This window comes from Triturus cristatus, chromosome 7 (assembly GCF_964204655.1).
Source record: "Triturus cristatus chromosome 7, aTriCri1.1, whole genome shotgun sequence".
NCBI lineage: Eukaryota > Metazoa > Chordata > Amphibia > Caudata > Salamandridae > Triturus > Triturus cristatus.
Window position 1 is genome coordinate 1712849340 of NC_140590.1, and position 24587 is coordinate 1712873926.

At 44.0% G+C, this 24587-nt stretch overlaps 1 protein-coding gene across 1 annotated transcript; it reads left to right on the plus strand.

The window, feature by feature from the left end:
• The first annotated feature begins 209 nt into the window (after nt 1–209).
• Nucleotides 210–758, plus strand: LOC146812850 (taste receptor type 2 member 40-like). The gene has a single exon (XM_085615212.1). It carries the CDS (start codon nt 210–212, stop codon nt 756–758), a length of 549 nt encoding a protein of 182 aa, XP_085471338.1.
• The last annotated feature ends 23829 nt before the right edge of the window (nt 759–24587 follow it).

Genomic DNA, 24587 nt, shown 5'->3' on the forward strand with positions numbered 1-24587 from the left:
AGAGTTGTTGCTCAGCAAGTTTCCTGATCCGTTTCCTCTGGGAAGAGGTATACAATAGAGACAGTGTTTGGAAGAGTTTTTTTATGCTTTTTCCCTTCCTTGTTTCCTCCAACTTCTGGATCAACACCTGGCTATGTGTTTTCTTCTGCATCAGAATTGTTAACTTCTCACATGTGCTCTTCACACGCCTAAAGCTAAGAATCTCTGCCATGGTTCCCTGGCTGCTCCTGGGTTCTGTACTGGCATCTTTAGTCATCAACCTCCCTGGAATTTGGTACATGAGGAAGAAACATACAGATAATTCCACTACTACAAACACCACCTTTGAAAGCACAGTTCGTATAAACAGCCTTTGGAACAAGATCTTGATGTCTACCACAATATGCGTTGTGCCTCTGATAGTGATAGTAATTGCATCTGTGCTGATCCTCACATCTCTCTACAGACACATACAACAGATGCGGCAAAACATGTCAGGCTTCACCGGGGGTCCCAACATGGAGGCCCATGTCAATGCAGCAACAACCACCTTATCCTTGCTGGTTCTCTACATTGTCTTCGACCTTGCTTTGATTACGGTTTTAACAGAAGACAGTGGAGATGTAATGTCTTACAAATTATATGTTTCTGGATTTGCAAATAATCCATATCCCTTCATTAACTCCCTGATCCTCATCTTGGGGAATCCCAAGTTGAAAACAGCAACACTGAAAACTTTCTGTATTCGTCAACATAGAGAACCTGGTTCGCAAAGGTAACTTACACTTTTGAGTAAGTTTACACTTTTCAGTAAGTTTACTTCTTTTCGATATTCACAAACTATGCTTTTGTACTAACTCACACCTACAAATTAACTTACACTTTTGTTGTAATTTACTCTTTTGTAGTAAGTTCAGCACTACAAATGGCCTTCAAATTTTACTGCAACATCCTCCCATTAAAATTAATGGAGATAGGGACGTACTACAAAAGTGTAAGTTACTACAAAAGTGCAGTTTGTGAATACCAAAATGAAGTCAACTTACTCTAAAGTTTAAATAGTGCCCCAACAGTTTATGCTACAGGTTATGGAATTGAAGACATGGGCTTGTTAAAGGTTACCTTACTGTAGATCCTTTGGACTGCCTACGAAAGCCAAGATTAGTGCTCACACAAAAAAGGCCCAGCCAACTTAGGCCTTGTAGAGCAACTTCAAGAGCAAGACAAACAAGGCAAACTCCCCTCATTAACTATATATTTGTATTTTGGAAACCTGGTTAAGTGAACTGATTCTCTCTTTACAAGACTGTGAGATAGGTTGAATGCCTCAGAGTAACAAGACATTGCTGTGGAATTATAAGCGGAAGTAAATCCTTGGGGTCACCAAAGAACATCAAGATGGACATCATACAATGACTGACAAAGAACTCAATCAAGCCCCATGTCAAGTTTCAGAAGTGATTTAAAACATGTAGTACATGGGGTTATTGTTTTAACTACATTCAAAACTCTCAGTAGCCCGAATGAGAATTTAATTATGCAGTGGATATTTGTAAAATTCTTACATTTCTTGTTACACATCATTCCTAATATTACTCAAAAAAATAGCATTTTGCAGTTTTTATAATTTTTTGCTTGCAGAATATTGGTTGTCGTGGTAGAAGTGCCACAAAGGGTAAATTCCTATTTCAACCATTTGCCTGCGAGCATCCAGCGTGCCTTCTTACAGGGCGTAATCCCCTGCATAAATAGTACACGGAATACTAGTAGAGTACATTTTGTGCTAAAATGGTAACATTGCATAACTTTGCAAAATGTGGAAACAATTATGTAATTTTCATCACTGTATAACTATTATTTAGCAATTCAATCGATTGCAGGAAAAAAGAGGGGATGCAGAAAAGAATTGGGAATTGTTGTAAAGTAAACAATATTGAGACTGAGACATGGGTTTTAAATGGCATGAAAGCTAGAGATTTGAAGAAGATTTGAAGAACATTAGCTGTGTCAAACTTGATTTATTTTATATGCTAACATTATATAATTTTATGAAAGAAAGCTTTATTTGTGTCCTCTATACACTTGTGCATCACAATCATGAAATTAATGTTGGTTTTAAATTGCAGTACAATGAACATATTATGCCAATCTATACCTACAAATCTTAAATCATATAACTGTACATTAAAACATTGGAATGTTGAGTGCCCCATTAAAGAAAGTGGAGTGGCTTCAGGCTTATAATGGTTCCGGCTTATCATGGCTGGTGTAAGTCTTCTGCTCCAACATTCCAATGTGTGTCTTCCTGTTTATCCCTTTTAAATGTACAATATTCCACCCTCAGGGGGTGGAATATTCTAATAGCCTATTGGTTTCCTGCCTCAGGCTATACAGGTTGTTAAAGGCCCTCACTTAAGCAATATAACTCGGGTTCAGGGCCTTTAACAACCAGCATAGCCCTCAGCAGTGGCCCATGCAGGTAAGAGTGGGGGGGCAGTGAGGCCTGGTTGGGGGAGATTCGACAGACGACCACGAGGGAAAATTAAATAAACAATTTCCCTCGTCTGTCGAACCCCCCCCCCCCACACCCCAACCTGGCCCCACCGTTCTTACCTGCACAGGCCATGGCTGCCACCTCTCTCCTTCTACATCTCCGATCAACAGAGAGGTGAGGTTTTGTATTTACATTTTTGGCAAACTGGCCCTTCCTCTAGTCTCACAGGAAGAAGGAAAATAAGAATTGCGAAGGAGGCAGGCAGTCCTATTAGCAGTCCTATTAGTGCAAACGTCAGGTGAACAAAGTTATTGAGAAGAGAGAGTCTGAAAGGAGCATCAACTTGTGAGCTTCCCCTGAGCAGATCTTTATTTGGTGTGCCCCTATTATTAGTGGAGTAGGGGTCAAAGGGCAAGTTGTCACAGACCCTATTCAATACGTGTATTTAATTTTTTAAGTTGTCTTGGCTAAAATTAGCTTTGCCCTGTCTTTAGGAGATTTTAAATTAAGAAAATTATAAAGGCATTTTTATCCAAAACGACTCTGGGACAGGTAAATATTTCTAGAATTATAGGTGGGTAACAGTGAATAATGTGTGTGTGTTTTTACCAAGGGGGTGCAGGAGTGGAGTACCAGTCACACGATTGTATGTGTGTCCAGAGCAAGGCCTTCCCTGTGGAGTTCCCTATGCGATGCCGTGAAGAGTCCCCCCAGAGTCCCCCCTGCTGTTTTACCAATCAGTGACCTTCACCATAGGAAACGCCTCATCTTTCTTCTTGAGTCTATCCCTGGCGCCGGGAAACCCACTGCGGGTAGCTGTTGCGCATTATAAGTTTTAAAAATAATAATAAAAAAAAAAAAGGCCCACTGACACAGCAATGTGTCTGTGTCATCTCCCTTCATTTGAGTTTATAGTCTGCAGTTGGCAGCTACTACACCCTGGGGGACACATAAGGTGAGCAGTATCGGGGGAGTAGGTCCTTTTGGGGCATCCCACATAGTGTCAGGGGTCTCACTCTATCTGCATATATATAGTTTTCACTGAAGGCAATGGATTACCATTAATTTGTAAGTAGGAGTGGGTTGTTTGTTCTTTCTTTTCATTTTATTGCATACTATATATTTTAGTTTATTTATGGTAACATGTATACTCTTTTTTAGGTTGCACTTCATACATAAATAATATGCAGTTATTCGTTAAAAGGTGCACTGTTGATTTTTTTGTCTATTATTTATTCTTGTGCAGTACAAAATCTGCTTTTTCAAGCTAATAAAGTTATGTATAAATTACCTTGTATGATTTTTGTAATTTGGTCACAATAAATGTATGCTAAATCCATAAATTGACATAAAATGTGACAAACATTAGTGCAATATTTTGGTCCAAATTAGTTTTTAAAACCTAAAGGCAAACAACAAATATCGAGTTTGTGCTTTTTCATATATCACATTCTCTTTTTAGTTGTAAGGACACTGATTAATATAATATCACAGAGTCACAGACACTCTCTCACAGACACTCTCTTCAACTCTCACAGACACTCTGTCACAGACTCTCACTCACAGACACTCTCTCACAGACACTCTCTCTCAGACTCTCACAGACTCTCTCTCACAGACTCTCTCACAAACTCTCACAGACACTCTCACAGACTCTCACAGACACTCTCACAGACACTCTCTCACAGACACTCTCACAGACACTTTCTCACAGACACTCTCTCACAAACTCTCACTCACGGACTCTCACTCACAAACTCTCACTCACAGATTCTCACTCACAAACTCTCACTCAGAAACTCTCTCACAAACTCTCACTCACAAACTCTCACAAACTCTTACAGACACTCTCACAGACACTATCTCCCTGACTCTCTCTCACAGACTCTCACAGACACTCTCTCATGGACTCTCACAGACACCTTCTCACAGACACTCTCTCACAGACATGATCTCACAGACACTCTCTCAGTCTCACAAACACTCTCTCACATACTCTCACTCACAGACTCTCACTCACAGACACTCTCTCACAGACACTCTCTCACAGACACTCTCTCACAGACACTCTCACAGACTCTCTCTCACAGACACTCTCACAGACTCTCACAGACACTCTCTCACAGACACTCTCACACTCTCACTCACAGACACTCTCTCACAAACACTCTCTCACAGACACTCTCTCACAAACACTCTCTCACAGAATCTCACAGACTCTCACAGACACTCTCTCACAGACTCTCACAGACACTCTCATAATTTCTCACAGACTCTCTCTCACAGACTCTCAGAGACACTTTCACAGACTCTCACAGACACTCTCTCACAGACACTCTCTCACAGACTCTCACAGACACTCTCTCACAGACTCTCACAGACACTCTCTCACACTCTCTCACCGACTCTCACACACAATCTCACAGACTCAGAGACTCTCACAGACACTCTCTCACACTCTCTCACACACACTCTCTCACAGACTCTCGCACAGGCTCACACACACTCTCACACAGACTCTCACACAGACTCTCACACAGACTCTCACACAGACTCTCACACAGACTCTCACAGACACTCTAACAGACTCTCACAGACACTCTCTAACAGACTCTCACATACACTCTCTCACAGACACTCTCTCACAGACACTCTCTCATACTCTCACAGAGTCTCACAGACACTCTCTCACAGATATTCTCTCAGACTCTCACAAACACTCTCACTCCCTCTCCCAGACTGACTCACTCTCTCTCACTGACTGACTCACTCTCTCTCACTGACTAACTCACTCTCTCTCTCTCACTGACTCACTCTCTCTCACTCACTGACTCTCTTTCACTGACTCTCTCTCACTGACTCTCTCTCACTGACTCAGCGCCACCACAGCATCACTCAGCAACAACACAGCATCACTCAGCAACACCACAGCATCACTCACGGCAACACAGCATCACTCACGGCCAACACAGCATCACTCACGGCCAACACAGCTTCACTCAGCACCACCACAGCATCACTCAGCACTACCACAGCATCACTCAGCATCACCACAGCATTAATCAGGGCCACAACTATATCACTCAGCGCCACCACAGCATCACTCAGCACCACCACAGCATCACTCAGCACCACCACAACATCACTCAACACCACATCAGTATCACTCAGCATCGCCTTTGCAATAGTACACCACCACATCATCAATGCTCAGCAAGACCTAAGTATCATTCAACATCACCTCAGCATCGTCTCAGCACCAGTCACCACCACCACCACCACCACCACCACTACCACCTCAACATCACTCAACACCACCTCAGCCTGCTCTCGGAATCTGCCATCTGTTGATTCTCCCCTAGCATTTGGCCGCTGCAAGTGTTACAATACAGGTACTAGTTCACAACCTTCAACCTCCAATTGTTCATGCCCCCTCAAAAAAAAACTTTAACAAGCATTGCAAGAACAAAAGAAAAATGAGGACATTTTTTATTGTACATTTTTTTAATATGGTCTTTCTGATGGACATAATGCCTTCTTGGTCATATCTAAGGTAACAAAAATGCTTCTGGCACTTTTTTATTACAACTTTTCAGCATGCTGCACAGCAGCCACACTTCTCTACAGCACAGCTTAAACACATTTGCAAAGTCAATAGCTCTGCCTAAACACGTATAAGGCCCCAAAGGTGAGACCCATTGGCTATGCCAATGCTTGTTCTTTATACCACTGCTGTTTCTCTGGTACTTAGTTAAGCAGGAGCCTGCCACTAAGTGACTTCATTTTGCATTCTATGAATTTGATGACCCTGATGGAGATTCTTCTTGGTACTTGTGGATTTTTTCAAGGAGGATGTGTTTGAAATGATAACAGATCTGAATTGCTCTTGTCTTCTGGATATCTGACGTATTGGGTGTTCTTTAATAATGTAGCTTGAGTTCTCCTTTACAGGAATTGCAGTACATAGTGTTGCTATGTTTCTATATGTGTCATTCTCTGTTACTCTGCAGTATACATTTGTGGCAGTAAACACTGTGTTAAATATAGAATCTAAAGCTGTTCACAAAGGTCTCGCTCCAGTCCCCCGGGCACACTTGCACCACACACCATGAGACCTAATGGCTCTGCATCACACAGTTGGTGGTGGATGGAATAGGCATAGATCTCAAGTGACGCTTTTCCGAAAGTCCTCTTGCCAAGCACCATACACTCCCTACCTCTATTTCACTGTGTCCACTATAGCCCTTGACACCCACCAAATAAGGTCAGTAAAATGTTCTCATTGGAGCGATAATGCTAGCCTATGGATCACTGTTGAGGATTAGCTTTTCCCAATTAACCACTACATGGAATAGGCCATTTCCTAAGTTGCTTGTGATAGTTAATCCTACACATCTAGGGGTGTGCAGGGGAGACTAACAGAACTGGGTACGGCACACACCCCAAACAGAAGGTAGGAAAGTAATTTATTGCCTAACAGATGCAAAGGGTTGGGGGCCTACATAGCCACCCAATTTACTGCTCTTTTCTTAAGTCGCCGGCATCAGGTTGGGTCCAAGGTCTGAAGGCATTCTGTCTTCCACCTCAGAAGGTCAAGAATTATCGCATTTGGGAGAACATGATGTCTATTTGCCCAACTATTGGGATCCCCCTAAAGTTCTGTTCTGCTCACAGGAGTCGAAAACAGACAGGGCCTTTCATTGAGTTGCAACCTGGGCTATAAAAAGTGCCAGTGTCAATAAAGGCCTCCACAAGACAAACAAATATCAAAACAATATCTCGCAACCTCACAGAATATCTAGCCTATAGGCATATTTCATGCACACACCTGGAAAATACTTCTATCACATCTGGTCGTGGCCAGGGAGTCCACCAGGCCACCAGTACACTATAGGGGATATATGTTATTCTGCCTCCATTGGGCTGTGTAGAGCACTTCCTCCTAAAAGAATCCATGGCCACATGCGCCCTGTTCTCATTCACCTCATAATAATGGCTAACACTCCAGTGACTTGTGGCATCATGCATAAAAGTGTGGAGAGAGAGCCATGCCATAAAGTGACAAAGCTGCCAAAGTCGCCATCCCACCTTTGGATTTCGAGTAAGAGAAACACTGAGTTTGGGGTAGTGGAGACATGACTCCACTGTTATAAACTTCTGACCTGGTGGCTCATCCACCACAGGGTGCCATGTCACAGCTGCATCATCCTGTTAAGTAATCCTGTTAAGGATGTAGAATGTTTGCCAATCTGCCATGCAATATATGATGGACGAGTACAGAGAAATTAAACAGTGGCCTTTACACTTAGGTAGAAAATTCCCGGCACTTCAGGGTAATTGGTTTCTTTTCTTATGGAAACAGTTTTCTCTTTAAGAATTTGCTTCAGTTACTAAAAAGAATGCCTATCAGGGAAAAAACTTAGGGATCACTCTTCTCTCAACTGTGCCTTCCAAGCAATCACTGGATTGGTGGATAAACTTAAGCCACATAGATGCCCCAGAGATGGTCTCTGATTTCTAGATATGGTCAGCAGTCCTTTTCTAGGGAAGTGGTGGATCGGACAGCCATTGAGAGTCCACACGCCAAAGAATGAATGAACCCCACAGTAACTGCATCTATCTGCACAATCACCTGTGAGATATGATCACTAGAGTCTACAGCATAATGTTTACAGAAACATTTTTCCACAGGGATGTCTTAAAGGGAACATGACAGTGAAAAGAAACATACATGGCCTTGGCCCTCGTTATATCTGCATCCATACTCTGCGGTGGAGGGAATACCTGTCTTGTAGCACCCAGCAGTCAACCTTGGGGGCCTGTGTCCTGTGTATTCACCATCAGCAGCAGACGTAAGACCTACAGGTTTCATTCCTGTTCAGATCAGTGCCTAATGGGGGTTCACGCAGATTGTGGGTCCAGGGCCATTCTAATGCTTAATCTGGAGGAGAATAGACAGCATCTTTTCCTCCACCACAGGGACTGTTTGGCAGAGGAATCCAGTTGATCATCTGCATTTATCATTTCCTCCAGGAATATGAGACTTTTCAATCATCACCTAAAACTAACATATTCTTGAGTCCCTTTTGAGGCTGTCAAGCATTCAAAGATCCCATGCAAAGTTTGCACTAATAAATAGGTTCTGGTGTCTTTGATTGAAATGGCTACAAATAAAACTGCAGTCAACAAATTAACCCCAAGATATGCTTAGGCGATCTGAACTACATCTCTACACCAAAAATAAAAGCCTGTAATGACAAGGCTATACCTCTGTCTTGTCTTTAACTGTGTGTAATGACTGTGGCATTCACGATCTGATTTTCAACCTTTACCACTTCCACTGTGACAAGCAGGCCTTTCATGAAGTGGATTTATAGCCACCGGGTTCTCCCTGCTTCCCTCTTTTAAGATATTGAAGGTTTGCACTGGCACAGACAGGGCAGGCTGTGTCCTGGAACTAATGGTTATGTGCAACCGTGAACACCTGCACCACATCTAGGCTGCTTTTGGGTGGTGCAGCTTCTCAGTCTACCCAGACCTGGTGGTTCTGCTTCCACAGATACAGTGGGCCCAAAAATGAGCTCATGTACATATGGCGCCTAAAAGCCATCCTGTCAATATATGCCTACCTGTAAAAATAGTATTCCCTCAATGTTCTTGCAAATTATTATTTTTATTTTTTTAATTACATTTTGTAAAGCGCCTGGTTACACTAGGCCAGTGTGTCCCTGCGCTGCGGTGCAAACTTCCCTCTTCCGCTAAGACCTATCCTAAAACGAGTGACTATGCAACAGGAAAGAGATAAGTCTTCAATTTTTTCCGTAAAGTGGCCTCCGAAACCTCCAGCCGGAGGCTCAGGGGGAGTTTGTTCCATTGCTGTGCAGCCATAAAGCGGAATGAATGGCCCCCCTTCCATGCTCGCTTAATGGGAGGCACACACACCAGACCCGTCCCGCTTGATCTAAGTTGCTGGATAGGGGAATATAGGGTAAGTAGACCAAACAAATAAGAGGGGCCCGTCCTTTGGATAATCAGGTGGCAGACGCACATGGCCTTGAACCGAACTCTCTCCCTAATCGACAGCCAGTGGAGGGAGAGCAGCGCCCTCTTAGCAGAGGCTCTCCTCGGGATCATAAGAACCAGGCGCGCAGCTGCGTTCTGGATGCCTTGAAGTCTTTTCACGCATTTAGCAGTAACACCTAGGTACAGTAAATTCCCGTAATCAAGGCACGATGTCACCAGGGCCAGTACCATGGTCTTCCTGGCTGCTGGAAGCAGCACATCCAAGGTTTTCCGAAGGCCCCGCAGGACTCCAAAACAAACGCCTGCCACCCGCCTGGTATGATGCTCAAAAGAGAGCTTGGTATCCATCCATACCCCAAGGTTCTTAGCCTGAGAGCAGGGCACGGGGGTAGTCCCCAGACTCTGGGGCCACCACCCCGATGACCACACTGATGGAGCTTTCCCAAACACAAGCACCTCGGTCTTATTGCCATTCAACTTCAGGCAGTTGTTGGCCATCCACAGTGCAAGTTCTTGCATGCACGCCACGAAGTTGGAGGCTGCCGTGTCCTGTGCCTGTGTAAGGGAAACCACCAGTTGAGTGTCATAGGCGTAGGACACAACTATGATTCCAAATTTTTCTGCAATCTCAGCCACAGGAGTAACATAGAGATTGTACAGGGTAGGACTCAGGGTAGATCCCTGACGCACAGCTTGTTTGAATTTAAAAACTTTGGAATAAAAGGAGCCCTGCGACACCTGAAAACTACGCTCCGACAGGAAAGATTCCAGCCAGCGCATTGTGCTGCTAGACACCCCACCTTTCCTCAAACAATGCAGCAGAGTATGGTGGGCAACAGTGTCAAAGGCGGCACTTAAATCAAGCAGAACTAAGGCCGCAGTCTGTCCTGCATCAACATATTTCCTGATGGTTTCCGTGGAGAGTAGCAGAGCCGATTCCATAGAGTGGAGGGACCAAAAACCCGACTGAGTAGAGTGAAGGAGATTGTGTTTCCCAATGTGCGCTGTGAGTTGCGTGTTTACCACCTTCTCCGACACTTTAGCAAAGTAGGGAAGCAAGGAGATAGGACGCAAATTATCTAGTTGATCTGGGCTAATGTGCGGTTTCTTAGGTAGTGGAAGGACCACCGCTTCCTTCCATCTTGCTGGCACCTTGCCTGACATAAAGGATAGCTCCAGGAGGTGTCTAATACAAGGCTCTAGAGTTCCAATACTCCAGCTAAGAAATTTAGGTGAGGCAGGGTCCCTAGGGGAGCCTGACTTAACACTAATACTAACTTTGACTAAGGTCTCGGGTGGGGGGGGAGGACCATGAATTCATCCATGCAGCCTATCCCTGGAGCGGGTCCAACATCTTCGGAGCTCACATGGCATGCTCGAGCAGCAGCCGGGAAAGTGGAGTAGATCTTCTCCACTTTATCTGCAAAAAAATCTGCCACACGATTGCATGCCTCCTCCGAGCTAACCACTGGTGCTGCCGTATTTGCTAGGGTGGATATTACTTTGTGGACCTTAAACAATTCCTTCACTGAATTCTCAGCCACCCCTTTTCTATCTTGATAGTAGGATGCCTTAGCCCTTCTAATCAGCCCATGATAGCTCTTCAGGGTGATTTTATTCTCCCTCTGCACCTGGGCAGAGAAGTTTCTCCTCCACCGCCTTTCAAAACGTTTACAATCTGCTTTAGCCGTTCTCAAGGCGGCGGTATACCAGGGGGAAAAACAGATACACTCTTCACCAGTTTCTGAGCTTTGGAGGGCCTCTCCTAAGTACTGTAAAAATAAATATCTACAAGCCGAGGTTCAGTGTAAAAGGCAGTCTACATATGTGCCATTTCCTGCTTCCCAGCAGACATTATTCAAAACATCCATAGCAAACCTATAGACACATAAGCAATTAAACATGAGTTCCTAGTATTTTTCACAATTCTGAGCTTCCAACTTTTTCCATTGGAGTGTTAATTTCCAATTGAAATATAGGCTGTGTAAGCCTTAGAATACTTTAATTATTGGACATGTTTGTCTATACATAGCTCCATGATGATCGTAACCGAGAAGTTTATTCCAAAAGGTTGCGCTCTGCGATTGTGGGCCACTTGTGTTTTTGGCTGCCGGACCTTATTGTTGCTCCAAACCAACTCTGCATGTTGGTGGACCTGTATGCAGAAATATTGGCTGGAAGTAACTGGCAAACACGTAAATAATACAGGCCTACTGGTTCCTTTAACACCTGGCACATCACCCCCTCCCTCTAAACAGTCAAAATGAGAAAGAGGAACGCACAGTTCATGTTGCTACTGGCCAGACGGGGATAGCTATAAAATGGATGAGTCCTGGTCCACCCACAATTAAAGGATGACTAGCAGAGGGGGGGAACATGGTGGGAATTAGTTTTAAAAGGATTAACTCTGACAAGAAATTAGTGAGTGACTTACTAGACTGGAATGTGTGTGTCACTGATCTCCCGCATTCCTCTGAGCTGATGCCTTCTTAGGTTGACTATAAACCCCAGGAATGGACGGTAAGTGGAACAACAGGGCTGCATATTTTAATCATCCTGGGAAAGTTACGTCCCTTGTTTCCGGGTAACATAGTTTAACCTGTTCCTTAAGATCTGTACATTAAAGAACACCTAATGCACGTTGCTGTAAATATACTCAACACCCTTACAGACTTTCCACCCAGCATCTATTTGGCTAGTGTAATGGCTGTGAAAAATGAACTACTGAAGTTTGACGAATCTAAGGACAACGTGACAAACTGACTGGTTGAATCTTCGACAAACTGCTTATAATCAAAGGGGAACATGATTTGGCTGTAGACAAACGTTCTTGGGGTACAGTTACAGGCAGCCAGGGTTGTCAACAAAGTTGTCCATATGTGACTAATTGAACCAGATCCTGGGCAGTGGTGGGGGGAGGCACCGGAAGTGAGGTGGAAGTTCTCTATGTAAAAAAAGTCAGGGGACAGACAGACAGACAGTCTGAAGAAAGTCAGTTTGTGTTTCCAGGCACAGCAGACTGTCTCAGCGGGTTTGGAAGCTCCGGACAACAGAGACATGTGTGTGAAATCCCATTGCAGTGTCAGTGTCAGGTGGCACACCAGCAAAAGATAAGATGAAGGAGACAGTCTTGTTCACTTAGGGCAAGACTAACACTGTTTGAATAAATACAATTTTAAGAACATTAGCGGCAGAGAATGGCAGAAAAAAACCATATTGTAGACATCATATATTATCTGCATGAGGCAGAAGCAGTAATTACTGCCCAATAAAGAATGCCAGGACGCAGGTCTAAAGAGAAAATGAGCAATATATTATGTACAACTAACAAGGAAACAAATGAAAACGTATAAATAATTACACAATGGAAAGAAGAAATTCATTGATTTTTTTCATTTGTTATTGACATTTAGAGAAATGTTAGCACTGGTAGTACTGTGGAACCATTGTGTCAACTCGATTGGCAAAAGCACCTACACATATTATTCCACATAAGAAGTCCTTGCAGTCATCATTCTGTGAATTTCTCAAACTTTCCCAGGGATGTTTGGCAGCAGGTAAGGGTTCACGTCTGGGTTGCAGAGTTTGGACCATGGGCCAGGTGTATCAAAAGTCTGTGGCTGCAATTTGCAAACTGACTTTTTGTAGCCTGTCTTTAATTTTGTGATGCAACCTATTTACTAGTAGGTTGCATTGCAAAATGTCAAGTCACATTGGGGTTGCAGAACAACCTGCCTAATTAACATTAATTACGAGGTCACTATTTGTGACCCCTATGATGGGCTTCAAACACATTTATTGTGGCCCGAAATCAGAGGGCGGGAATAACCTGAGGACTGGGTCAATGAGTGGAGTCAGAGGTGTGGCCAGAAAAAGCAAAGCACCCCAATTTGTAGGTCTTGCCTAGGCAGCGCATGCGTTGTCTCATTGAGACATGCAGTATATGCTTTAGTGGGGGAGTCCCCACCTCCGTTTTCCTATTTGTTTTTGAGTCTGTCTTTCAAAATGTCCTACTTTCCATTGGGTAAGCATGTTTTATGTCCCTCCTTTTTCCCTGTTGGGCACACCTATGGCTATTGGCCCCTTTACTGGTAAGACTGCATTTTTTGGGGGTTTGCTGTTTATCGGGGAATTCTTTTTTAGGTCTCGCCTAGCATTGCAGTACATGCCCTGCACGCTTTGCGAGGCATGCAATATACACTATAGCAGGGAAGCTTCATGGAAGCTCCGCCCACTCTACACCCATCTTTTTGATAAGCTTAGGTCCTATATGCTGCCTTCCTATTTGTTCTAGCCTTGCTAGTCCCGATTTATGACGAGCATGTCGTCATTTGTGTCCTTCCATGGCTACTGGCCCCTTCACTGCACAGACTACTTTTCTCCCCTCCCCTCCCCTCCCCTCCCCTCCCCCTCTCCCGCAGTCCAATGCCTTCTTGCCGGCCCCTCCACCCCCTACCCCTGCCCCCTCTCGTGCTCGTCACCCGCACGCATTGCAGGAAATCACTTCATTTATTTCCGGTTGAAAAAGTGTGCAAGGAACGCACCAGTAGTCTGATAGAACATCACTGGGCATTGATAGAATCCCATAATTTAAACAAACGATTAACCAGTTGCCGTCCGACCTCTCTGACTCAGGAATGCTTCAACTTTATTTCCGGTTGGAAAAGTGGGCAAGGAACGCTCCAGTAGTCTGATAGAAAATCGCTGGGCATTGATGGTAAAACATAGTTTAAACAAAAGATGAACCTTTTTTCCTCACCGTATTATTGTCTTATAAGGTGTTCAAAGATGGCTACCAGTTTAACTTCCTGCCATTTGTCGGCTTCCTAGCGGCGTCTCACCCACACTCCTTCCCGTACATCCTGTCGGTAGGGCATGGTGGGGAAGTGACGTGCCTGCTGCATGGGACTAGGAGAGAGAGGTCGGAATCGGAGAGGAGGAGATAGCTACGGAGGGGTAGGCGTCTCGGAGACAGAAACACTACAGAGATCAGCTCACCCGAATTTGCTCTGCTCTAGTGAGTTTAGATCTAATCATGGCTTCCCAGAACATGGATCCCGCCGCTGCCACCAACTCTTCCACCGCCCGCAAAGGAACCGAGCCTGGGTCCAGCGCCGCAAGCAGGGGCTCCGTCGGCAAAAAGCTAAAAGGAGCTGGGGGGTTAGCAGTGGAAGTTTCCGTCCATGGTTTTTGGTGTGCTGAGTGAGAGTCCTGTAAGTGGGGACTATGTTAAGGGCTGTAAGGAGGGGCTAGGTTGAGCTTGCCGCAGTACTTCAAATGGAAAAATAGAAGTGCAGGTACTCTATACCAGAGTACCTGCTCGTTTCTGAGAAGTGCCGGTTCTCTCCAATTAATAGTATTGCGTTTCTCTTGAGAAGTGCAGGTACACTCTCTCTCAAAATAAAAAAAAGTGCCGGTACTCCGTACCGGACAGTACTGGCCCATTTTAAAGCACTGGCTGTAAGTAAAGGGTCGGCTGTGACTCACCCATGTCAGAGGTTGTTTTATATCATACATAGCCACAGTTTTTGGACGGCCGCTGAGTTTGTGTGGTGAAGTGTGAGTCCTGGTTATATAGTGGTGGGAAGTTTTTGTAGTTTGCGTGGACATGAGTGACTGAAGAATGAGGGGATACTTTAAAATCGTAAAGTTGTGTGGTACTCCGGGGAGCAGCGAGGCAGATTTGACCAAGAGTAACCAAAGAGGTAGAGGTCAAGAAACTGCAAAGATGTGACTGGGGAGTAGGGTGTTGGGACATTGACCATTGTGAGGGCGGTGGGAATGTTGCACTAAACTCTCATCTGAGGTGTAGATACTCCTCAAGTTCTAGAGAAGAGGTAAATCGTATTCCAGTTTCTTAGTATTTTTGGGGGTAGGAGATGGGCTTTCTGAAAGCTGGAGATTTGTTTTTGATTGTATTTAAAGGCATTCATAAAAAGTATTACATGTTTAATTCTAAATTGGTCCTGGGCAGTTATTGCAGAATTTTGGAGCCTTTATTTCTGCCTGTTTCCAGCAGACAGCGACAACCTGTAGAAATGATCAAAGAGTAAGTAACAGTGACTAGGACAAATTACAAGGAGTTGAGGGGGCAGCTAGCAGCACAGGCTCACTCTTTGAAGTATTCACTTATGCCAACGTTTATTCCCCTGAGGTTGTTGGTGTGTGGCGGGCCTAGGCAGCTTGATTATAAATGTGTTTGAGTATGCTTCCCAGCTGGAGTTACTCAGTCATCTAGTTGTGGGATTGTTCTGCCCCCTGCAATTTAAAGTGAAACATGGATGCAGAATGACTCTACGTGTCACTGGATGATGGAGAGACCCCCCCTAGCAGTGTCCGGAAACCTAGAAACCCCAGTGTGATGCAGAATAGGGCTTTTACTAGGTTGCTAATTTCATTAGCCGAGAGATCCTCGCGCCTGGGGATAGCAACAGCACGAGCCTTCAATGGACGGAAAAGAGGGGTACGCCCGAACTGCGGCCATAGAGGCCAAACAAAACCTGCAGTTGGTCTACCAGGCCGTGCAGGCGCTGTACCACGACCCCTAAACCCAGTGGGGGAGCTTCAAAAATTGGTGAGCGCTGGGTGTTGGAACTCGGGTACAAGGGTTTTAGAGGAAAGGATAGTGTTCTGTAGAGTTTTTACGAGCATGTCACATCCCATATGTTGGCAGCGCATTGAGTTAAGGGAGAACCATGTGAAACTGGGCTAGCGATTATGGGCCGTTTTGGGTGTGAAGTTGCACGCGTCGGCATCTTGGATAGTTTGAGTGGGGGGTTCTGGAAGTTCGTCAGGACAGGCCCTAAAGAGCTAACTCTAGGGAAAATAAAGTCGAGGTCGCAGGCAAGGCACAATGATCAGGAAGCTGAGATTCTTAAGCCAATCATATAACTTTATTTTAAGATATGGACTTCAATCAGCCACTAAGTTAATCTCAGTTCTGAAGGGGCGGCAGTCACAGGGCAGTGTATGAGGAGAGTTGCATCTCTAACAAATGGTTTATTTTTCACCGTTGTTTCGGTTTTCATAGTTGGTCATAAAGGCATCTTATAATGCCATTGATAATGGACAAAAATTGAAAGGATCTAGAAATCGCGTACGATGATTCTTCCTAAAACACTGCGTGGTTAGAAAATCTTGAGATTCTCTGCATGACTGATTCAGAAATGCCATATTTATTTTAGCTTCATTTAGAGTAGAGGTGGATGCGGCAACAAATTAACAGAGACAACTGAGGTTCGGATCTTAGAGCCAGTGCACGAGCCAGGCCCTGACAAAATTTGCTATGTTAAATCATACAACAAATATTTTGTTTTATTTTCTCCTATCAGTAACTGCAAATTAAATAATTGATCTAACTACACACTTATTTGAGAAACATAGTTCATTTCTTAGATAACCATTGTTTACATTCAAACACGTTTTAATCGCTGGTCAAAGAATGTTCCACTTTTTTCAGTGCATTGCAGGGTTAGAGCTATCATACTAGAAAAGATAAGTGTGAGAAACAATTAACACACAGATCTCTGTAGTAAGTGCGTTAACCTACAGGTCTATTCTTGTGCCTAGAATCTGTAGTCAGTATGTCTCATATGCATTCCCCATAGGCATTCCCCATTGAGCTGTCTTACTGGGATTGGAATTTGAGTCCTGCAGGATACGCAGACATTTCTGAATAAGGTGCATTCACTCACCACAGTTTTCTGAGTGGGCTAACAACAGGGTCGTACTAGGATCACAATTAGGCACTCCTTAAAAAAGTGTCCCAATTTCCCGGATCGTGCAATGTTAAAGAACAGTAGATGTTTCAGCACCCAGGCTAATGTGCTGCATAGCTAAATGCATATAAGGTCCCAAAGGCGAGACCAATGGCATTGCAAATGCTTGTTTGTATTTGTTTGGCATTTCACTGACCAGTTCTACTTTATTACGCTTTTTAATTCAACTAATGTATACACCTGTTTATTTAAGGTTTCGTATGAGTTGTTGACATTAAAATACATTCACAAAGTGGGATATTATTCCAATCACAGAATGTCCCAAATACGCTTAAAAGTAGAAGAAAAAGCCATTTGTCTCAGAGCAATACAGTTTCTGTCCTCAGCATTTCTCCTCCCTTTTTCAACAAGAGCAGTTCAAACATGAATGGCAAAATATCCTAGTGTGCAAATGTTTTCCACATGATATTGTCTCTGCCATATTTGCCACATAATACATCATCTGCTGCATAATCTGACAATTTAAACTATTTTAACTAAAAAATGGTTGGAAGTTTGGATCAAAAATCACCAAACAAATGTGACTTGTGTTGCTGTGAAGTGGAGGGCCCTTGGCAAAGGTTGACTGGTCACCTTTCTCACTGCTGCATTTGTATGTTACAATGGTACTAATGAGGCAAAATCTTCGCAGTGACTGTTAGTATGTGTACAAATGTCAAAATAATAAAGTATCGGAAAATGTACTGCATTACACTGCAGCCTTGTTTTTTTGCTGCATAATTTAATCAACACTGCGACATAATTTTGTCCTACATTGCTGAATGATTCTAGTGCCCCAAAGCGGGAAGCACATGTGAATGAAGCAGAGATACCGTGAAGTTTGAGAACTTTGTGGCTTATTTACAAGCCCCATGTGTCGCCGGTACATCACGTTTCGTGAGGCACCGGCAGCGCAACCTGCTGCCCGATATTTACAAGGACACGTAAAGCCACCCTGCATGACTTTACGCATTCTTGGAAATATCGCCCCTTCTCACGCAACACTTTGCGTGTAAGGGGCGTGACATGGGTGTTGTTTTGGGTGTTTCCACGTAAAATCCATGTACTCTGATGCATTTCCAGATTTACAAGAAATCATTATTCTGGAAATGCGTCAGAATGCTGTGCCACACCATAGTGAGGTGCAACAGGAAGAAGTGTTTACATTCCTCCTCGTTTTTTTCCTCTTTCAATGCATGCTGCATTCTACAGCACACATGGAAAAAGGAAAACGACTCAATTGATTGTTTTTGTGTGCAGGAAGGTGTCCCTTCCTGCACAAAGACAATCTCCCCACGATGCAGGCATCCTTGCTCCATGGTGCAAGGGTGCCTGCACTGGCGCATTGCAGCCGATTGTTCGCCAGCACAGGGGAAAGCACAGGGATGTAACATATTGCTATAAATATGTTGCATCCTTGTGCTTTGAAAATGACTCGGTACAGTGCAGTCAAATGGCTTGCAGCACGCACTGAGTCACTTTAGTTGTAAATAGGGCCTTTTGTGTGCGTGCAAATTCTACTTTGCTGAACCCTGGTGAGTTGCACTACTACTGCTGAAACAAGGCCAATGGGAGAGGGGGACATGTGACCTCAGTGACAGAGTCACTGTATATCTAGGGTGTGCTGTGTCGTACACTTGCCCACAATACTGGAGGTGAACGTCAGTATGGATTGTGGTGGACAGGCCTTCAAGGTTAACCCACACTTGCCACAGCTAGGGTCCACCTGCTAGTGCTAGGACACCAGGGCTTCTAAGGTCTAGTTGGGCCTCCTAAGGTCTAGCAAGACAATGTGCTCCCTCAGGAGAGAAAGACGAGAGAAAAAAAGTATGGCTTCACTGACAAACTCTGTAAAGTGACGCTAATGTGTTTGGGTGTGAATAAAACCAATCTGGCCACCTTGCGACCACTGTCTCGCTTTATTTAGGTATTTTTCGTATTTCGAACCTGTATTTCTCTCCACTTTTCACGTGACCTTTTTTTCAATTCTGTGCAATTTATAAATAAAAGACATGAAATGTTTAAATAACTGTTCAATCTGGGTCCATAACCTAGACCGTTATAGTCACTGTATTACATGCATGTACAGATACAATCACATTAGTCTGAGTAGATGAAGGTAAACATTGCCACTGAAGTATGTAACCCAAGTAACTGTACTATTTCTTTATATAGCCGTGAACAAGTCGCATGTATAAAACTACAGAGGCGACGAAACACGTGTTGGCATATGAACATCCCACTGGAATAAAGAAAAAGAGAGAAAAAGAGAAAAAAACTCGACTGATTGGATTAATTTTTGTGTTGTGAATAACATGGGGAAATAACCACAGTTTGAATATAACGTGTGCTAGGGTGTCTAAGTATTGTATTTCTCTCCGTCCCAAGGCTGTACTTTGGAAAAAAAAAAACAGAAAAAGTCGACATTTCCAGCAAAAGTGTTTCTTTTTTTTTTGATCCATTTTACAGGGTAACAAATGAAGGAAAGGAGAAGAAAGAGCGGGTAAGAGCTGTTTCATGAAGTCTGTTTTCTTTCAGCAAGTGAGGGGGAGCGAGACAGAGGCAGAAAGAGAGGGAATGAGAGAAAGAGGAAGAAAGAGAGGGTGGGGCAGCTGACAACGGCATACCAGCATCAGCACACACTGTCCTTGTCTTCTCTGGGCAAGAAGGAAGAGAGTAAGTCCTTCTTCTTCGTCCACTCCACCCATCGAATGGCCCAGCCTTAAATATGGCATTGGATGTTCCTGCCATCCTGGGACACAGTTTTTAAATAAAAATTAGGGAAATGGATTCTATTAAATTAAAAAAGTAGAAGCTTGCATGCCCTGACGTTCCAGCCCCTTAAAGGAACCAGTACAGTTTTTTAAAAAAACATGAAAGTTTCCCATTTGGGGAACCTCCGAGCAGGGCATGAAGTGGTCTTCTGAACCATGCTCATTTTCCAAAGGTTGCCGGCACCATTCAAAATTGGACCACCTTCCCCTTTGCAAATTAGTCCTTGTGGTGTTGGAAACTGATCAATGCTTTGCGACCGCAGTTGCAGTCTCCCACCATTAATACATTTTTTCATAATCCCTTGCGAATTCCAGGGTTTCCACAAAATTACTTTGCACCTCAGGTTCAAAAGCCCTATGTTGTAATTCCAACATCCCCATTGTCTTGCCAGGATTTTTACTTCTGCCTCCTCTCCTTAATCTTGCAAAATGTAAGAGATTCTAGACACAGTTTGATTTGCAGTGTCTACTGCTCTTGAACCCACAAGGCTCTGAAATAACACAATCTCTGATTAAACATATGAAAAGACTGCTGCCTCCAGAGCCTTGACTTAAATGATGTAACCTAGGCTTATTGCTGGCATGTTTTGAAATATGCAAACCAGTCCTGCTTTGGTCAGTGGGGGTTCTGCAACATACAGGACTTCTGAGAGCTCAATAAATCAGTCAATGTAAGAAAAGTTTCGGCACCTTCAACTTATGCAGCCAAAATGTGTTAAGGGCCGTGGAGTTTTCTTCTGCTGCCATTGTTTAATGCCCTCAGACCCACTGCCAGTTTGGCTCTGCTGCCAGGTTTTACGATCAACGTAGGATTTATGATGATTAGATAATCGACTCTGGTACAGGCTACAGATATCATGTAAATATAACTCAAGGGCAGTGCTCTTAATGCTACCATTGTCTCGGGCTCTCAATTCAATCACATCTGTCCACTGGTCTGCTGTCTGTTTCTGGAACTCGTTTAATCTGGATGTCAGCCTCTTTTTTGGAGTCACATACTTTTAAATACAGTGTGGAATTGCACATGGCACCATAGACTTATACTCTCGTAAAATATGATTTAAGGTGTTGTGAAATAGGGGTTGGAGCATTAGGTCAGGAAAGACCCATCCACATGTTAAAATCTGTGACAGCTCTACACCAGTGGCGGTCGGCATGGCTCGCAGGTGGCAGGCGGGTGGGTTGCATGGGGGGTCGCACATATTTTTCTTTTTTAAATTAAAAAATAGATGAATAAACGTACCTTTGCGCCGGTTCCTGCATCTCTGCTCCTGCTCCTCTCCATCTTGGACAAAAACACTACCAGGCCCCACTGACCAATCACAGCGCTGCAATGCAGCTTTGTGATTGGTAGCCACCCAAGCTCCCCTGACCAATCACAACACTGCAATGCAGTGTTCTGATTGGTTTTGAGTGTCTTGGTTCGACGCTTAATGAGGGAATGGGGGCCTGGCCTTGTTCTCCATGCAGGCTATAATGCAGCCTGCATGGAAAACGGGAAAGTACGCATGACTGGTTTGGACGGACCGAGGTGGCCGACAAAACAGACATTGAGCACTTCGGTTTGGGCAAACAACTCCTGCCCTGCTCCGAGAGTAAAGCAGCCCTGCCCACCTGTAAACAGATAATAACTTAAAGTTATTATCATTTTATGCTACTTCTTTGCACTGCACATATTCAAGGTCATCCACTCAAAATTCTATGAAATCTACAAGTGAACATTATCGGGCACAACCTCAGGGATCCTTTCCTAAATGTCCATGCAGTCTTCCAGACCTGCTCTGGTGTTCTTGGCATGTGGTTGTGAGACATAGATCTGCTTCTTGCTTCACAGAACACCTTAAGAATTCATGGCAGAAGACATTTAACACATATTTACTAGAAGGAGGCCTGTGTTGGGGTTGTATCAGGACTTTGGGCACACAGTATCAGAACTGTTCACTAAAAACATGCTGTAAAGCATGAAACTTTTTAATACAACAAATGTATTCCAATGGCAAATTCGCTTACACAGTGCTAACAGAAGCCTCCACCTTCTTTCTTTGCTTGTGCTTCTACGTAGTGCTCTTTGCTCTTGGGTTCCCTAAAGCCTTTTGACAAGGATTCTCATGATGTTGCAGCCCTTGTGCCTTCTCTGTTATCATTGCTATTGATGCCATATTGAGAGAGGTCACAGCTTGTTGTTTCTACCATAGGGGCGTTCCTCTCTGCTACTGTGCATTATCTTCATATTCTGTCTCTAGCTCCCACCTTCACCCCAGATTAGCAATTTGGTGTTGGTGGTCATCTTTCTCAATTTCTCTTTCACCTCACCTACCGTCAGCACCCTCTCCCTCACAGGGTTATCCGGCTTCTCCTGCACATCTTCGCTGAACCTCTGTCTTATCACTCACCGTTTGTTTGTTTCCAGTGTCCACCACCCTTGACCTTTCATGAGCTCTCCTCGCGCACCCTGCACACTCCCCCCATATTGTGTCTGCAATTGTGCATCATCTTTGGGGGAAATAGTGCATTTTGCTTTGTCTCTTCTTCACTGCGCCATGCTGCACTCTCTTGACCATATTATCTGTTTTCTTTTGTCTGTCATTAGGCCTTCCCAGAGGATCCTCAGTTTTGGAGCATATGCTACTTATGTAGGAATCATGGTTTTCTGAATAACTAATAAACATCAGAAGAGTGAAGCTAGAAAGTTAAAGAAGCTTTCTACAGGACTCACTCATGTTTGTTAAAAGAGCCCTCACTCACCAACCTAGTTGGTGACATGCTTCATCATTGGGCTCCCACCAGAGCATAGGGTGAGATTAAAATGAATTTACTGCTTTCTAAAGAAAGGACCCCGATGAACATGGGCACTATCTAGGCACAACGCAGGCAGTGTACTACAGATGACGTGTGACTACTAGTCGCCGCCTCCCGCCGAGACCTATGCAGTAAAATGCCGCCACGACAAATGTTCGTAAAAGGCGTTCAATAATCTGGAAGGTATTAAGCGTGGAACCGTGAGTAATTCGGTCCCATTTCCAGACCATAGGTTAGGGTGCGCCTTAGCGTGTGCACACCGCCATGGTCTCCGGTCCTGACAAAAACCTGGCAATTAGAATTCAGAGGCTGAAACATGTAGACCTGACCTCTTAATTTTGGATGTACTTGAGCAATGTACTCAACCATAGCATCCACCACACCTTTTTAACCTGGCCTTACTCTCCACCTAATAAAAATTTCCTTGGGAAGCAGTAAGTTCATTTTAATCTCACCCTATGCACCAGCACTTGTCACCAAAAGAAAAACGCTCTGCTGTAATCAGGCATCGTAGCACACCAGAGAGGCACTCGGCCTCTCTGGTGGGAGCCTAATGATGAAGCATGTCACCAACTAGGTTGGTGAGTGAGGACTCTTTTAAGAAACATGAGTGATCCCTGTTGAAAGCTTCTTTGACCATTACCCCAGGTCCCCCCTACATCTGGGCAGCTGGAGCCTGATGACTACGATCTTGTGTGCGCCAGAATCCAGGTAATTCCTTATAGGGTATGTATGCCCGTTGACTGGACTGTGCATATTCTGCCACACTCCAGCAATGGGGTATATGATGCACAAGGCATATACACACATATGTCATAAATATGTATACAATTCACATGTTTTCTCTGAGTTTTGCATGCACTTGTAGTGAAAAATTTGGGGATATGTGCTCCACCGTACAATTAATGGCCGCAGTAGCAGTGGTTGCATTGTAACAAGGCATTCAGAAGGGGCTCGCGAGGATGGCAGTCGGACAGTTGGTCTGACCGGCATCGTAATGAAGCCTTAAATCACATTGGCCATACCTAGAACCAAGAAAGTACGTCAATGGAATATGTGAAATGGAAATGTGATTAGGAAAATGTGGATCACTGCTACAAGACGTCCACCTGTTGTATGTGCTTGTTGAGTAAACGAGGTGTATTACATGTCATGGAAATGATGATGAGTGGTCTCTTTGCATAGAGCAATATGTCATGTCCAGCCTGTGCAGCTGAATGTAACTGTATCTCTGGGAGATTTGCCTACAAACTAAGCAAGTTGATCCTCATGAGGAGAGGCAACCTCTCAGAAATTCATGCAAGCCGTAAATCATAATAAATCGTCCACAAGATGTGCCCAGGCAAGGTGAAAAGAATGGGAGAGATACTCGCACAATGCACAAAAAGACTGGCTGAACATGCCCAGAAAATATACTGCAAATTCATCAGGGCCCTGTAGTTCATGATATAAGCTTGGAGATGGAGTGTCTTGGTAGCACTTCATTCCATGTATCTTTGCTCAGAAACTTGTCAGTAAGAAAACATAGATTTTTTCTAACAATTTGATTAGAGTAGTCCACAAGTCAACTACAAGTAGAAACAGAATAACCTCACAACACATGCGCACTGTAATGGACCAAAGGTCGGTTTTAAACAAAAGCTCAGAGCCTAACATCAATTCTTCTCCATTACATCCATTCAAATGAATGTAAACATCTCTACCCACTGTAAAAATGAAAAAGTGCGCCCAAGAAAAATACAGAAAAGGCAGAAATAACAA